At 36.8% G+C, this 16543-nt stretch overlaps 1 protein-coding gene across 1 annotated transcript in view; it reads right to left on the bottom strand.

The window, feature by feature from the left end:
* Positions 1-16543, bottom strand: part of OCA2 (OCA2 melanosomal transmembrane protein) — a 151472-nt gene that overhangs the window by 65564 nt on the left and 69365 nt on the right. The window contains exons 15-17 of the mRNA XM_062515019.1: positions 14218-14365; positions 12814-12871; positions 11291-11399 (exon numbers count right to left, since the gene is read on the bottom strand). Coding sequence (XP_062371003.1) covers positions 11291-11399; positions 12814-12871; positions 14218-14365 — 315 coding nt within the window. The remainder of the gene's footprint in view (positions 1-11290; positions 11400-12813; positions 12872-14217; positions 14366-16543) is intronic.

The raw sequence follows: 16543 nt of genomic DNA, 5'->3' as shown, positions 1-16543 counted from the left end.
TCTATGTAACTACAGCGAAGTGAAGAATTAAAGAATTTCTCATTACTTCTGGGATAATCTGTGAAAATATCTCGGTATTATTCCTACCCTTCTGTCTCCAATAATAACAAACCAACTACAACGTGCTATATGGAGATAACAATTAATCACTCAAGCTAATGAAGTATTACAGAATTGCAGAAGAGGTGGATGAAGCCAGGCATTTTCTAGCACCATGAGCGTTATCAGCACACATTAGCTTCAAGCATGCAGCTTTGTATGAGGGAACAGTGCCTGGGTTTACAATATTGTTCCTGAGAATACAGACAGGCACGGGAGGTGCCATCCTGCCGTGCTTCAGCAAGTCCAGCTCTCCAGAGGGAAGGGCAAACACATCAGCTGCCAGCTGTGGCTGCACAGAGCTGGGAGAGGAGAGGAGAGGAGAGGAGAGGAGAGGAGAGGAGAGGAGAGGAGAGGAGAGGAGAGGAGAGGAGAGGAGAGGAGAGGAGAGGAGAGGAGAGGAGAGGAGAGGAGAGGAGAGGAGAGGAGAGGAGAGGAGAGGAGAGGAGAGGAGAGGAGAGGAGAGGAGAGGAGAGGAGAGGAGAGGAGAGGAGAGGAGAGGAGAGGAGAGGAGAGGAGAGGAGAGGAGAGGAGAGGAGAGGAGAGGAGAGGAGAGGAGAGGAGAGACTTTCTTGGATTTTTTATACACTAGCGAGAATTTTGAAAGTACTAGGATACATTAAAGAGTGGCTTCTCTGTTTGTTTTTTGCCTAGCTTTCTGGACCTCAAAAGAAAGCCATGAGGAAGAGAAATATAAATCATTTTTAAAAATAAATTCTCATTACTCTAGTGTAAACAAAGCCCATTTACAGTTCCACAGGCCACTTCCTTTACTGCCTTTTAGTGACTCTGCTTCATTATAATTGATGTCCCAGAAAGAGAACTGGAGAGAAACTGAATCTATTATATTTCTACCTGTTGAACAGGGTGACAGTTTCTATTTATTTTAGGGGAAAGGAAATGAAATTTTATTATAAAATGCATCTTGGAAATTTATAATGCATTCTCCATAAGAAAAGATTTCCATGTCTTCTGCCTGATGCCAGGGAAAAAAATTACAGTAGAAATTGCTTAAGTGCTTTGCTTTTCTCATACCCAGTAGGCAAAACCACCTTTAGAATAATACTTAGCTCATGATGACTGGAACACAATTGAAATCCTACTCAAAAAAAAACCCCTTATTTTAAAATAATCAAGTAGATTTATTTGATAATAGAAAACAATCTAACAGAATAAAATACAAGTCTAAAATTTGGAAGTAGGCAAGAGAAAGGGAAAGAAATTAAGGAGAAAAATTACTGTGCAATTTTTAGACCTTTCAAGTGCTCGTTAAGAAGAATTTGCGTTCCTCAGCAAAAGTAATTTTGACCTACTACCTCATAGTAGCAGGTCAGAAGCATAGAAGCATAACGAGCTTCCTCCAAACAATGTGAAAATGTAGACTCTGTATGCTCACTTTATATGCACAGAATTTGGAGTAATGCATTTATGAGGACTGAAAAAAATTCAGTTTTCTGGAAACTGAAATGGCACTTGAGGCATTTGAACTGAAAACCAAAGTCAGGATAACATTACATGATCTCACTGATGGCCTGGGCAATACAGCAGGCTTCTCAAGAGCAGTGCAAGATAATACATTTAGGTAGGCAGAGATAAAACTATAAAAATCCAGGATGGGAAGCAACTGGATGCCAAATAGTCCTACAGAAAAGACTTGAGAAACACAGTATATCACAACTAAATCTCGTGACCCTCTGAAATACAGAAGCAGGGCTATAAATAATAAATTCTATGAAGCGACCTCTGCTCTCTTCATCTCTGGCAAACTCTGAGACTACATACTGTAAGATGCATACCCATTAAGAAATCTGAGACAGAGAAGGAAGCACAAACAACAGTCTGAAGAGCTGATATTTCAGGAAAAATATAAGAAATCCAGGATACTAAGCTCAAAGAAAAATGATTAAAGAGGTCCTGACAAGTCTTTGGGTAAATACCAAAGGGCAGAGAGCAACCCCTTTGTGTTAGCACTAGTGGGTAGGACAAGAAAGAGTTAAAAGGAGACATTAATAGCAGCAACAATGATTCAGACAACACAATATTCAGGGTCATACATTTCTAGTGGTTGAGAAATATTTTTTTTTTAAAAAAATCATCTAGACCAGCTTCTGCCAGATGAAAATATAGTACTCCAATCTGAAAACAATGGGAGGGACACACTGACTTTTTAATATGCTTTTCTCAAATAATTATTTTAGTTTTCTGTGCTTTTTAAAATTCTTTATTTGTCAGAATGTAGTTTAAGGATGTATGCCAGTCCTTCTTGTAGCATGGTGCAATTGTAATGTAGTATATACTTGATCATCTTCTTATACAAGTCTATAAAAATATTGGGGTGAAAAAGTTAAATCACAGGCATATGTCCGGTAATGCTTGCTGTACTCATAGAATATGTTTTATCAGTAGTTCTGAATGTGAATGAAAATGTCCCATGTTTTGGTTTATTCAATTTTTTTTATTTTATCAGGCATCCCTGAAAATATACATTCTGAAATCTTGCTGAATATTTCTAAGAAATACTTGCTGTCCATGGGTAAATGCTCTTTTGTCTTTAATATTCCTTTTTTTAAATATAAAGTTACCTTCTCACACAGCAACTTGCTGGTCTTTCGAGCAGTCTCTTTTCACAGGCTTAGCTTCATAGAAATAATTTTATGTTCTTTGCTATTTTTAGCACCATAGTTTAAGGCAACTCCCTGGGGGAGAGAACAGCGAAGGTGGCAGTCCACAACTTGCAGCACACCAATAAATACTTGGCACAATACAAGAAGAATAAAAGGATATGGGAAAAAATGGTGGAAGCTATAACCCCATGCAAGTCAAAAGAAGTAGGATCTTACGCTGATACAAAGTAATTACAGCAATAAATTACAGAAGCATTGCATAAAACAAGGTAAAGAACTGACTGCTCTGCCATCCCAGATCAGAACATCTGCCTTAGGAAAGGATGTGCTGGACTTTGCTGAACGGCTGTAATAGCATGAAGTCAAAATATGAAATCATAACCATCACTGTATTGTAATGCAAACACCTAGCTTCATTAACTCTCCAAACACAATTTTATATATGAGATGGGATGGCATTCAAAACAGAACACCATAAGAAAGAAACCTGGTTAGACATTTCTACATCTGGACACTCCATCTTCCAGAGATGAGCTGACAGATATATAGCTGTCTATATCACACCAATCCGTAAGTCAGAAAAATTAGAGTACTCTCACCCAGTAAAGGTCACTGTAAACAAACACACTCTATTGTCATAGCCTTATTGACTCTTGTGAACAAAAAAAATAATTTGAGGAGCTGCAAATATCGAGATAATGGAAAGGTCGACTTCTCTAGAAGGGAGCAATAAAGATCAAAGGCTGCACTAGCAGATACAACAGTTACTGGTTCTTGGTTTTATCTCATCAAGTGTATGGGCAACTGCATGGACAGGGGGCATTGTACATATGTAATCACCTGTTTTTAAAGACAACCATGAAATTTCAAGGCAGAATTTTTTTGAAAACTATCCTAAAATAAATTGAGACTACAAGGATCATGGAAAGCAGATCTCTTGTATTTTCACAAACAAGGTGTTATGCTGACAGGGATGAATAACTAACATCTGGACTTTCTGAGTCAAGTCAGTGCTGACTGCATTGACTTGGCTCCATTCCAACATTTTCATTATTTAAAAAATATTTTCAAATTTATTTTTATCTCATGTTTCTGTACACTCTACCAGGAATGCTTTTGACATGACTATAAATCAAAGATGTATGAAGTCTCTCAGATACAGCTATGTCCATCCTCATTTTTAAAAAAATGTTTGCATTTTCATGGTGCAATCAAGTCTCTGTGCGACATACCAGAGGCCAGCAGGCCAGTCCCGTGCAGAGCTCTTCTTGACCTCAATGTAAAAGCACTAATGTATAAGACCAACACCACCACATGCCATGACAGATAACAGAGTAAATGGATGAAGCACAAGCAGGGAGGTTAAGAGCCCTCTAAATGAGGACAAATGTATCAAATTCCACTGGCAATTACAGCTGATGATACCTGGAGAAAAGGGCTGCAAAGCAACCCCAACAAGCATACCTACAAGGATCTGGAAGAGCCTCCAGAATACCCTGAAGACTTTCAAAGAGGACAGCATAACATGTTGGCTCTAATCTTATTATATCTTTCTACATTGGACTGGAAGCTCTTATCAGATGCTACAACACATTGCCTTGTTTGCCATTGTCAGATCATCAATTAAAAAAACCAACTTTATTAATGGAAAGCAACATTACAGTTTCATACAGGTGGAACATTTATGAAAAACAGCAAGGGAAGAAAGAAATTGCCACAGACAAGAGTCCCTGAGTAACTGCAGCTAAAACAAATACATAAGACGATAAGAAAGAATCCAGGTTTATCAGTAACTCAACAGTGGTTAGTTATAGATGATAGAGTAAACCTATAAGGTGGTCAAAACCCATTTCAGGAGTAACAAAAAGCAGAAAGATAAAAGCATATAACATACATACACCCGATATGATAAAATCAGGTGTAATGTAAAGCTGAAAACCTAACTTGAAAAAGTAAAGTGTAAAGCTTAAAAAAATATATAAAAATGGGCTCAAAGGGACTTAAGCACAGGAAGTAAGAAACCATCAATGCCAACACTGTTTACATCTTGGCAAAGAAGACGCCCCTACCATGCCATCTTAACCCAGCAAGACCCTCAAGTTATAAACACTATGTTGTGACTCCTCCCAACCAAAATGTGGGATGCTTAGCACCCTGGAAGGCATCAAAAGGTCACCCTAGCAACAGGGAAAAAAAATGGGATATGATATTGGGATTATTCCTTTGGGTTTTGAGTGGATTTTATGTGGAGGGTTTTCGGCTGAGTTTTTTGAGAAGTTGATTGGTTGGATGGTTTTATACAACAGTTTATACTGCATATTGTTAATGAGTTTCATTTTGTATTAATCAGATAATTTAGACTCTAAGTATTAGTATTATAATATGATGAATAACTGTTTGCTTTGATTGCACTGATACAACTTTTAATTAGACTGCCAATAAATTCTCAGCTCATCTCAGATACATGGCATGTTCCCCTTTTTGCCCAGAATATCACAAGCTTAAGAAGACCCTGAAGACTTTGAGAGCAGGAGCCTACTGCTATGTACAGAGAAGGTATCTGTAATCCAAATGTCTTGGAGACCAAAGTCATTTACTTTACTGAAATACGTGAACGAATTTCCAGGCAACTACAGATTATTCAGGATGGTATTTTTAGCTGTAAACAAAAGGTCCACAAGTGCTGCTTCCCAAGCTTTGCATCTGGTTGCCTAGTTTATCAAGCCATGTTACAAAGCTTTTCAAAATAATAAAATACAATTTAAACTAAAATGGGGAGAAAATAGAGCCAAAGAAAAGAAAATAGTCATTGTGACAACTTTAAATGCAGTTGACAATAAAGTATCATTAGAAGTCAACACCTACAAGTTTTCGTCAGCTAAAACTGATTCATTTCTTAGACCTAGCTAATTTCTAGATAAATTTTAGCTTCGGTGACAAATTAAAGACCAAAGATGCACTTTTCACAATGAGGATATAGTGACAAAGGAAGTGAAATATAAGATGTGCTAAACTTAATGTCATTCTTGGCATTTGGCCTGTGCTTTCTTAAATCTAGCTTGTTCACCAGTTTTTATACCTCAATAGCTGTCTCTCTCAGGATTTTTTGTTTTCTTAATCATTAAAAACTTATACATCAGCTTATTAAACTGGTCTGTGGTTTTTGTCAGATATTTTATAAAACAACCCCTCAATAACACTAAGTAACTCTATAATGAACATTTCATCTTAACTATTGCAAAAATTAACCTGAAACCAAACATAGGGAATACATAAACACTCATTTTTTCTTCCTCTCCATTGGGACAAATACATTTTTAAGTCAATTTTAAAACTGTTGCTGCAAATATAGTTTTATTGTTCGTAAAAGATATCATATTTATACAATTCCATCATCACACAGAATAGTGGCATAACCTAGTCCAATCTATTTATCACTGATAAGAGATCGGAAAAAAGTGTTCCAGAATAAAATTTCAAAGTATAGAATTAAGAGCCTTTGACATTAACATCCCTCTCTTGCTAGTTGGATCTGTCCACACCTTTCTCAACCTTGTGTTCCTCTACAAGGATATACAAATCTTTTGGATCTGAGGAATACTGCTGCACACTGTGAGGCAGGACCTTTCTCACAGGGCTGTGGGGGAGAGGTTCAAATTTAAAAGCACTTTCACCATTCTAAAGAAGCCTCTTGGCACAAGTTCAAATGCACATACATAGCCTGTCCCAGGGCCCACATAAAAGCTGGGGTGAGGAGTTGGGGAAGTTTATCAGAGTTCTTCTTGAGCAGCTTCCCAGGATGCATTGTCAGAACAAAACCACACAGACTACATTTATTACACTTGTGGAATACTGGAGATTTTTAGTTTGCATTATTACATAATTTATAGATCCCCAAGTTAAAAACTTCTGCCATTGGTTACAGTACTGCAACTCATGCAAGATTTTGCACACACAGATACTGAACCTACAGATCTGTCTCAAAGTTGTTAGCAATGAATCACTCCTGCAGTGAGGTCTTAATTTACATGTTACGGAAAATAAATGGATTAAGTTAGTTGTTAAAATCTTAGTAGGCTGCAGTAATGGAGAACTGACATCATTGTTTCTAAGTAACTATTGGTATGAAATGTCACACATTCTGTGATGAAAAAACAAATGTAAGCAAGTTTGTGAAGCTCTCTAGGACTGTGCAGTCCTCTCTTCCTCACTAAGAAAGCTAAGTGCCACTCAGTTTCAACGCTATGATAATCATTCTATGACTAGAATGAACATCATTCTATGATGTTCATCTATGTAAAATACAGTTGTAAGCTGAAAATTGAGCATGTCCACTGAAAATCAAAAGCAGAATGAAAATCAAAAGCAAGTAAAGAGGAGAAACTTGAAATCTCATCCACTTCCCTGAATTTGAGAAGTGACTCCTCTCTCCAGTTAGGATAAATTTTTTACTGCAATTTACATAATAGTCTCTGTAGACATAATGGAGGGAACAGACTTCAACTGAGGCCCTTTCCCATTAAGGTATTTAATTTCTCTTGTGAATGTGAACAATTTTTCCATGTGTTATGGAAATGAGTCAATAAATATGGCAACTGGTATTCAAAGGAGTGACAATACAACAAGAGTCTGCCATATCTACACCAACTGAATACATTTTTCCTTTAATGCTTTGGCAGTAAAATAAAAATAAGTCTGCACAACGTGGCCTACCAAAAAAGACAGAAGTCAGTTTACATTAAATGAAAAGCTATTTTCCTACTTCTCCACTATTTCTGTCACAGTTTTTAAATGTTTCAAAGATGCAAGATACACCTAGTTATCATAAAGAGCAAAAAGAGATCTTCAGACCCTCAAAAGCAGCTGTCACAGAATTTGTAGACTAAGTCCACAGTCAGAAACCACATCAATATAGAGAATGAGAGAAAGATCTGCAGGAGAAAGAAGCCTCATCAAACAAGATAACCTTTGTTTTTAAATATTGAGGAATTTTAGCTTTAGTGCAAGAATGATGAGGGAAATTTAGATCTAGGATGTTTGCCTGACAGGAGTGACATAGAACACCGATTATACAACTTGTCCTACTCCCCAGAATGGTCATAGTGATCATGTTAGTAACTTGAAAGTTCCTAAAGTTGGGGACTTCACTAATACTGCTTTGGTTAATCATACCAAAGATGAAACCAGGCTAAATCACAGCTGTTGACCTCCTCCACTGATTAGTGACACCCCCTGAGATTATTCTGGAGGTAAAAGACGAAGGTAATTATCTTAAACATTGATGTCTGAAGGATCACAGATGCCCATGGCACTAAAAATACCAGAATGGGCACAGACAGTAGCATTAAGACTTGACCCTTCTGTACAAGTGAAAAAAAAATCCAAGACAGTTCTCTCAAGTGAACAAATGGCAATCCTTAATTATGGAAGAACTTGGTGAATCCAAAAAATCTCTCCCTGATCCCTTGCTTCAATAATTCATCAAAGAAACATGAGAAAGCCATGGAGGTAAATACCATTGGTTCACCTGTGCAAGAGGCATGTCTTTAGCAGGAAAATGGTGGTAATAAGGCTGGAATTAATATACAAATGAGGCAAAACCATAATTGTATTTCTCCTGGCATCCCATTCCAGCTTCCACCAGCCTGAAGCCAAAATTGGGGCACTATCTCCTCTCTGAAACAGGAACTATGTAATTTCTTTACTCAGCTTCTCACCTTGTTCCCTGAATATGAGAGCAGCAGAGTTTGTTGCAACCTTTTAAAGGAGAAGAAGACATTCCCTTTCCTCAGAAACTAGTGAGCCTGGCCCTGGGAAAGAGGTGTTCAGAGGTGGAAGGGAGCAAGAGTGAGGGGGTCTGCAACAGCAGGCTGCCTGCACTGCATGCAGAAAGCACAGAGAGGCAGGAAAAAGCAGAGCCACAGACATAATGGGTCCCTCTTCACAGATACCAGAAGGAACTGCACAAAGTTCACATCAGCTCAGCAACTCATTGAACTGACTAAACCCAAATCAAAGATAAAGCACCCTTCCCACAGAAGAAGGAATTAAGCTATAAATTGATTTTTGTATTTTTTCTGACCCACTCACTTTGAATGTTCCCTTCAAAAAATCTAGCTTAAAATTTCAACCAAATCTTACTTTATATTACTATTTAAATCTTTTAAAGCATATTAATATAGTTCAAAGCTCTAGACATGCTGGCCTAAAAGATAAAGCCAAAATAGTAGCCAGGTACAATCCTTAAAGGGGCTTTAGTTTCACCCTTTGTCATCTCTTCTCAGATGTTTTATTAATGCTTTATCAATAAAATAAAATAAAATCTCATGGGGCCAGCCAAATGAAAGTACTGTAGGAGTCTTATAGTTTTTAATATCTGATTTTTTTAAGTCTCAGTACTAATCTTTTATTAACATAGATATTTCACAGAATTATACTAAATAAATTAATGAAGACGCACAAGAAAACTGAATAAGAAAGAGTTCTGCATTTCAAAAGGCAGCTAAGTATGCAAATTCAATTATTTAAATTAAAATGTCAGTACCTTTGAATTATATTAATGATTCCAAGTTCATAATGGGAAAATTGTATCTAGGCTTGGGACTGATAAAGAATTTGAAAATCTTTCTAAATCTCTCTACTGAATGCAATTTAAAGTTATTAGATTTCTAACACTTCAGCCTCTGTATAAACCATTATTCTGGTAGAAAATTAAACAGTGAACTGCAATTTACTTTCATTTTTATGAGAAAAACATATTGAACAAATTTTCCCAAGCCAACAGAGTACAAGACATAGTTAATATTAGGAAATATATTTCCATGCTTTGGAAGACTAAATCCATAAAGCCTCACAGCAGCACTTCTTCAGTAATGATAAATAAGTGACAGCTATCATCAAGATAGTGAAACTTGGGAAACAAAAATGAGAGCCTGTAAATTATGGAACCTGTAAACTTATCAGTAGAAGTTTACAGGTTCAATTACTTTTCAGTAGAAATTATGTATATGCTGTAATAACATTAATTCGTTTACCTGACAGGCTTGCCATGAATGCAGAATGGAGAGAAATTATACAGAACACATACAGCCCATATTTACTTTCAGGGTAGTTATTCTACTGAATAGCAGAAACCCACACTGCCAAACATTCTATTTGTTTTCATTTATTTTACTGGCATAAATCAGGACGAAAAAAATGACCAATAGTTACAATGTTCCTTCTAACATTGACTCCAACTCCTTTGCAGTTTTGAAAAAATATCTTAGCAGGAGCATACACAACCAGTGCTGTTTAGTCTTTAATGACTGTCTGGCTTCTCAAAAACATTTATTGATGTTTGGCTTAATTCAAGAAGTCCTACATGGTTCAGTGCCACTTATCTGTGATACAAAACCAAGGGTGTAAATTAATTTCTTAAATTGTCAGTGTGAAGGCCTTTCTTATGTTCTCAGCCACCATGATTTCAAATGCATTCAAATATTTTCAGCTTCTGCATTTTCCCAGACTTCTTTAACCTAGCACTTTTGCTGTTATAATACATCAATTTACCTTTTATCTTCTTAACAGACAATAATCTTCATGGGTTGAAATTGCCCCTTTGCATGGCATATAATCTGTCAGCAGCAGACATGGAAGGTCTTGCTTACAGCCTGATCACAACTGTAGAGCTATAACTGGCTCAGTATTTTGCACAGCAAAAATAAATGTCAGTGTAATATCTATGTATATGATTATTGAGTTATTCATTATGAGCTATTCCTCTTCAAGACTGCTCCATCATTCAGCCACTGAGACAGTAGTACATGGTGTGTAAATTCAGATTGCATGATAAAAATTGTATCTGAAATTCCATAATCTTGAAGAGCTCGGCAGCCAAAAAAAATATTTTCATATTTCTTTATTGATCAATGCACATGTAGGTTTTATAACTATCTTTCAGTTAAATGTGAGATTCGATTTGGTTCTGTTTTCAGGATATGTGGAGCTTTTTCTTGTAGAGATATACAACTACCTGTATAAACACCTCCACATATAGATCTATATTTAGAAAGTATGCACACAGCTACTTTAATTTTACCCATATACAGTGTCCTCCAGTTTTTACTTTTGGAAAATAATTACTATGGTGATAAAGTAATGGAGACTGTAAATTATACAAAGAGCTTTCTATACTTAAGAAATAATGCCAAACTGCTTCTTTGTTCTTCCACAGAGTGATTATTTTTCTGATCTCCCTGATGCATCTTGGTCACTCACTAAAACAGTGCAAATGATGCCAAGGTCAAATTTGCTCATTCTGTAATGTTTAGCCAGCTCATTAGTATTGGAAAGTCCAGAAAATGAAGTCATGAGCACTCTCTGTTATTCCTCCTGGGGTAACTGGGATGTGACTGAATTTTTAAAGCCTGCTCTTCTCTTCCCGTTGTTGCTTAACCTGGTAGAATTGTGAGGATAGGGACATATGAAAAATGGCTTTCTGAAAAGACTGAGAGTCAGAAAGATATGACTGGCTTTTTTTTCAGGGAGGTTGCTTATTTTACTAAGAACAAAACTAGGAAACTTACCAAGATCTAGGTAGATGCCTGGAACAAATGAGTTGAGAAAAAACATAAGAATAACACATCCCAGCACCGTCAGACATTTGATGAGAAGAATTTTGTCTGTTATTCTGTGCTGGAGACAGACAGGAAAATAAAATTAGTAATTGCATTAAAGAAGAAGATACGTATTATGCATAGAGTTCAGGGAAGCATGTGTGAAGCACAAACTGCTGTTCCTGTGTTGTATATTCCTCTTCAGCATAAAAGACAGAACTACCTGAATAGTTTTTGTAGGTGTGCATCTTATGCATGCCTATAAAAAAAAATGAGTATATGGTCCAAGGGGCTTTAAGAAGTACATGTATCTAGCACCTTCTGCATACATTCAGCTGTATTCAGCCACCACCACCCCTCCCCACAACATCATTCCAGAGGGTGAAGTAGGGTTGAAATGCAACTCCTACCACAGAGGGCATTCTGAGAAGTCTGAGGCTTTGTGATCAAAATCACAAAACAAAAATCACCCTTCTTTTTTCAGGTGTGCTTTGAAAACCTATAAACTATTTCAGAGGTCAAATCTTTCACACCTCCTGTACAACTCTTATGTACATGCCAAGCCTTTCATTTCTGCAGAGTTTGTATACCTCTGTACCCAGCTCCTGCTTCACTGTGCCAATCTACTTGTGCCCTCAGCCCCAGTGCTTTCCATCGTGTCTCTGCTTCCACTACCACTCCAGGGAATCACTTTCTCCCAGACCAAGTTTATCTCTTTTTTCACACAGTTTAAAGCTCTGCTAAAATACAAGCAAGTCTCTGTTCTTCAAAAAGTTTGTCTCTTATGCAATGCCTTGAAAGGAGTATAAAGACAATCTGTTGGGTTTGCTCTGGTTTGGTGTGACACCTGAGACAGCCTTCTCCCAGTCAAGGACTTGCACCCCAAGGAGTCCAATAAAGTACTTGAGCTCTCAAACACAGGCCAGATTCATTAGTGATGCCAGTAAGGTAGAGAGATTGTGACACTTAGATAATTAAATTTAGGCGACATTAATCCCACCGCAGAGTTTCTATCTTCTCAGTTTCAGCATAAAGACTTAAGCAGTGCTAGTGTGTGAACAGCTAAGAGAACAGGATTTATCAAGTGATTTATTCCTGCTTGAATAGTAAAAGCAGTAGTGTCACCAAAATGCATTAAATTAGAGTCAGTATTGGGTATATTGGGTGCATCTATTATCATTCATCATGGCTACAAACAATTTATTGACACCTCCTGAGCCTTTCTGGCTATGGATTAAAAATTTAAGAACACACTACTGAATCATTAATTGATTCTTTAAGTTATAGTTTTCTAAGGAACAAAAGTGCAAAACCTAACAAAACCTCACCATGTAATTCAGTAACCTTGTCTGACCGAGAAGCCAACCACCCTGTCTGCCAACTTTTTGGCTATCGGGAGAGTTTTTAAATTTCCATTTGATTTAAACCACTACCTCTATAGAAAGACATAGCTTAATTTACATGAATAGCGAAAAAACTTGCCATCTACTTACTTTTTTCTGAAGTTCCTGGATATTTGTTTCCCAGTTTTTATCTTCTTGTGAAATTTGTCTGAAAGAAAATGACACCTACTTTTTTCCAGAGTGAAATCAGAGGTCTTCCAAGAGTGTTGGAACAAATCCCTCTCATTACATACAGATCACCTCTTTCCACGTGTGTAGTAACTCATACGACAAAGGAGTCGTGGCCTTCTCACATCCAGCAGCAAAATTCCCACAAGCATTCACTTAAAGACTCCACTTCTGTAACAAGCTCCACTAATACACAAACCCTTCTGTTCATGAAGAAAGCCGCAGGCTGGGAAGGAGTTGGACTCCAGGGAATAGACCTCAGAATAGGATATGGCTATCTGCAATATGTAGCTCCCTTAATAGTTTCAGGAGCTGATGTGTGTGTCCTGCTGCGATAAGACAAGGGTGGTGTGCTAACATCAGCAAGTCAGAACACTTATGTTTCACATTTGCATTTTATAATGAAGTTTTTAAGATCCGAATAACTTCACTGTGTTATCGGTCCAGTCAGGCCTTGAGCAAAAAGCCTTGGGCTTTGCAGTTCAGGAGCTCTGTTGTTAATGCTAATGAATTTTTACATTGCTGTTAATGTGCTGTGCTGGAGGAATCCTGATTTTCAAGATTAAATATACAATTTTTATTTGTAAGTCAGAAGGGTCCTCTTCAAAATACACAATATCAGCAAAAATTATGTAAGCAATCTTATTACTGAAATAGTTCAATAAATCATATTTACATTTTCTTGCTCATATTCTTTAACAAGGTTATTAATTAAAATTAATTATTTCAATTTCATTTTAGTCAAATAAATTCTAAATATTCATCACTGCTATTCTCAGTCAAAAAATTCCTTGGCATAACATCTGATTTTGTTAGAATCTAAACAAAACAAGGTCACTATTCTTTTAGTTGTAGTTTATGTAAACTTCTTTTCTATACATAAAATATGTCTACATTCAGGTTCACACTGAAACTGTGATTATGAAATAATTGTAAAACACAGCAATTCACTGGTGAAATGTTTTTCAAACTTACCCATTCACTGAAGAGAATTTGAACTTTTCAGTAAAAAAAAAAGGAAACTTCAGCATCTTACTGTGCTGAAGCCACAACTGTAGGGAAAAGTGTAATGATGTATTTGTGATCTTTTTAAACCAAAAGCTATCTGAAATTTCTAGGTCTTTAATTTTGGGTCATATTGACCAATATATTTTCCAGGCCTTACACATCAGTTTTGTCCTAAAATACTTTGTGTTTTACTGAGGCTGAGAGTGGCTTTTCCTGTCTGCCCCAACATCCCTCTCATCAAGAAAGAGCTAGGAAAGCAGGTCTTGCCACGGTGAAGATCCCTGAAAAGGGAAATGGGACATGCTGGTCCTTGCCTACCTATGAAATGTCCTCAGCTTCTTCCTCAGGAGCATCTCCAGAGTCAGCACCTTCTGCATCAAAAGGCATTTCACAGCAGTCTCCTCTCTGCTGGCTGGGTTGATGCGCTGAGCTGTCAGCCTCCAAACATAGATCTCGTGTTTCAACTCTGAAAAGAAGCAAAATTGCATCAGTGTGAAGTCCAATGGTTATGAAACCAGAGATGGAGAAAATATGTGTATTGGGCTCTGGACACAAAGCTGTTAAAGTTATTGGGATGGTTTCCTAACAAATTTCCACTCAGGAAGCTGCTTTTTCATTCATTTTGCAGAGCTGGAGTGAATGAAAAATAAATACAAATTTTTCAAAACTTTAAATAAACGAACCACAAAGTCTTTTTTCAAAGTAAAAGTAGTACTGTCTTCAAATGCTTGCAAATGTCTTCAACAAGCTAAAGGGTTAAAATTGTAGCCCATTCATTTTTCAACAGAAAACAAAGTCAGTATACATTATTATACTGCTAAGAGATACTAGCTTCTTGTATAGTTAGGAATTACAGCAAATGCTCCTCTATGGTATTCAAATTAGACAGCATGTTTCAATTCACTCTGTGTTGTTACAGGCAATTTTATCCATGTAGGGCAAAAGGGAAATTTGGCACTGTCTTATGAAATAATGTTTAATAGTAATTTAAAGGTTTTCCTAAGAGGATTTAATTCTTAGGCACTGAAGATATGTGTAAACACAGAGATCAACACTTTCATGCTGACCTGGATGATACTTAATCCTGTGTAAATTCAAACAGACTAATTAACACTTTGAAATCAGACTCTGGAATCTTCTCAGAAATTTCAATTCCTTTTGATTTTTTTCCCCCATACAGTTGAGGCCTTGGAAAATGACCAAAATACGTGTGTTCCTGTTCAAGAAGGATGTTAATCTGGGCATAAAAAAAAACAACTTTGAATTTTACAGGAAATTCCTAGAGAAATGAAATCAGAATATTCATTCAGAAACTGTCCATGCAAATGTTTCCTTTTGTAGGAATGGGATGTTTCCTCACCCTTCTTTTCTGTTCCACTCTAATTTCATGTCACTGAAGACAATATGTCTAGAATCCAAGACTTTATATTTTTAGGCCCCTGTTCAATCAGCAAGTTGATCTTGTTCTGAAAATGGATGTGTAACTCTACATCATGTGTGCAAGCTATAAGAATTACTTTAAAAATATTTAGTTACATAGGAAACATTTAAACACTTTTTGATGTAGGTAGTGATGCTAACATTTTATGCTGCAACTCTCTAGAGGGTGATGATATCTGCTATCAAAGAGAGTCATAAACTTGTTTAATTCCCCAGTTTCCTTTACAACAAAGTATTCATAACGATAATGCAGAACGAATCTTATAAAGATTGACCATGAGAAGGGATTAGACTCAACAAAACTCAAACATTTAATAAAAAAAGTGTGTCCAGAGTCTGCATGGTTGACACAGAAGAAAGGGATTTGAACAGCAATTGATGTACATTTTGCATGGTTTGTGTCTATAGATTTGCATACATTTAAAGTTTAAGACCAGAAATACAAATTCACACTGTCAAAAGCCCAGTAACCATCTAGGGGGTAGTTAAACAACTAGTGCTCAGCTAAAGCTTTCCTTCCAAGAAGAGGACTTATATCTGAACCACAGATTCCAAAAATACACCAAATCAACCACTTTCCCTTGTAATATATTTAGTGGTTCTTTCCAGGAGCATAATCTGGCACAAAGTTATATTACAATATGGATACATCTTGTTTATCAAAGGATCCATGTGACCTATGGCCATCACTTATTTTTGCATCAACATTTGTGACACACACAGATATAACAGCAGTAATTTTCCACTCACAGAGTCAAAAAAAAGTCTTTCTGTACTTCATTCTTATGTGATTTTTGAGGGAACATGACTGCAGCTTTGAAACTGTTATCAGTGCAAGGGAAAGAGGGTGTTTTGTTTTTACCTCTGGCAAACTCCCATGAAGCATGAGCATCCAGTTTGCTGTTCTATTTCCCTGCAGTTTGTCTTTCCTGAAACAACTTCTCTGATGACATCTGTTCATCTTGCCATAGCATCTCTATCTGTCCTTCCCAAGTGAAATTTCACCAAGGGTTTAGCTGATAGAGGGAAGTTGAATCATTCACCACCCAAATGAGATGCAATTATTCCACAGTTATTTTCATACAGAGAATCTCTCTCTCCTTCAGAAAGAAGCAGCTATCATCACTGGATCTGTGCTACAAACAAATCCAGAGTGGAAAGCAGCATGACTTGTGTTGCAGATTCCTGTTCCACATCTGAAATG

The sequence above is a fragment of the Cinclus cinclus genome, chromosome 2 (genome assembly GCF_963662255.1).
Source record: "Cinclus cinclus chromosome 2, bCinCin1.1, whole genome shotgun sequence".
In the NCBI taxonomy this organism is placed as follows: Eukaryota; Metazoa; Chordata; class Aves; order Passeriformes; family Cinclidae; genus Cinclus; species Cinclus cinclus.
This window is presented reverse-complemented; position numbering and strand designations above follow the sequence as displayed.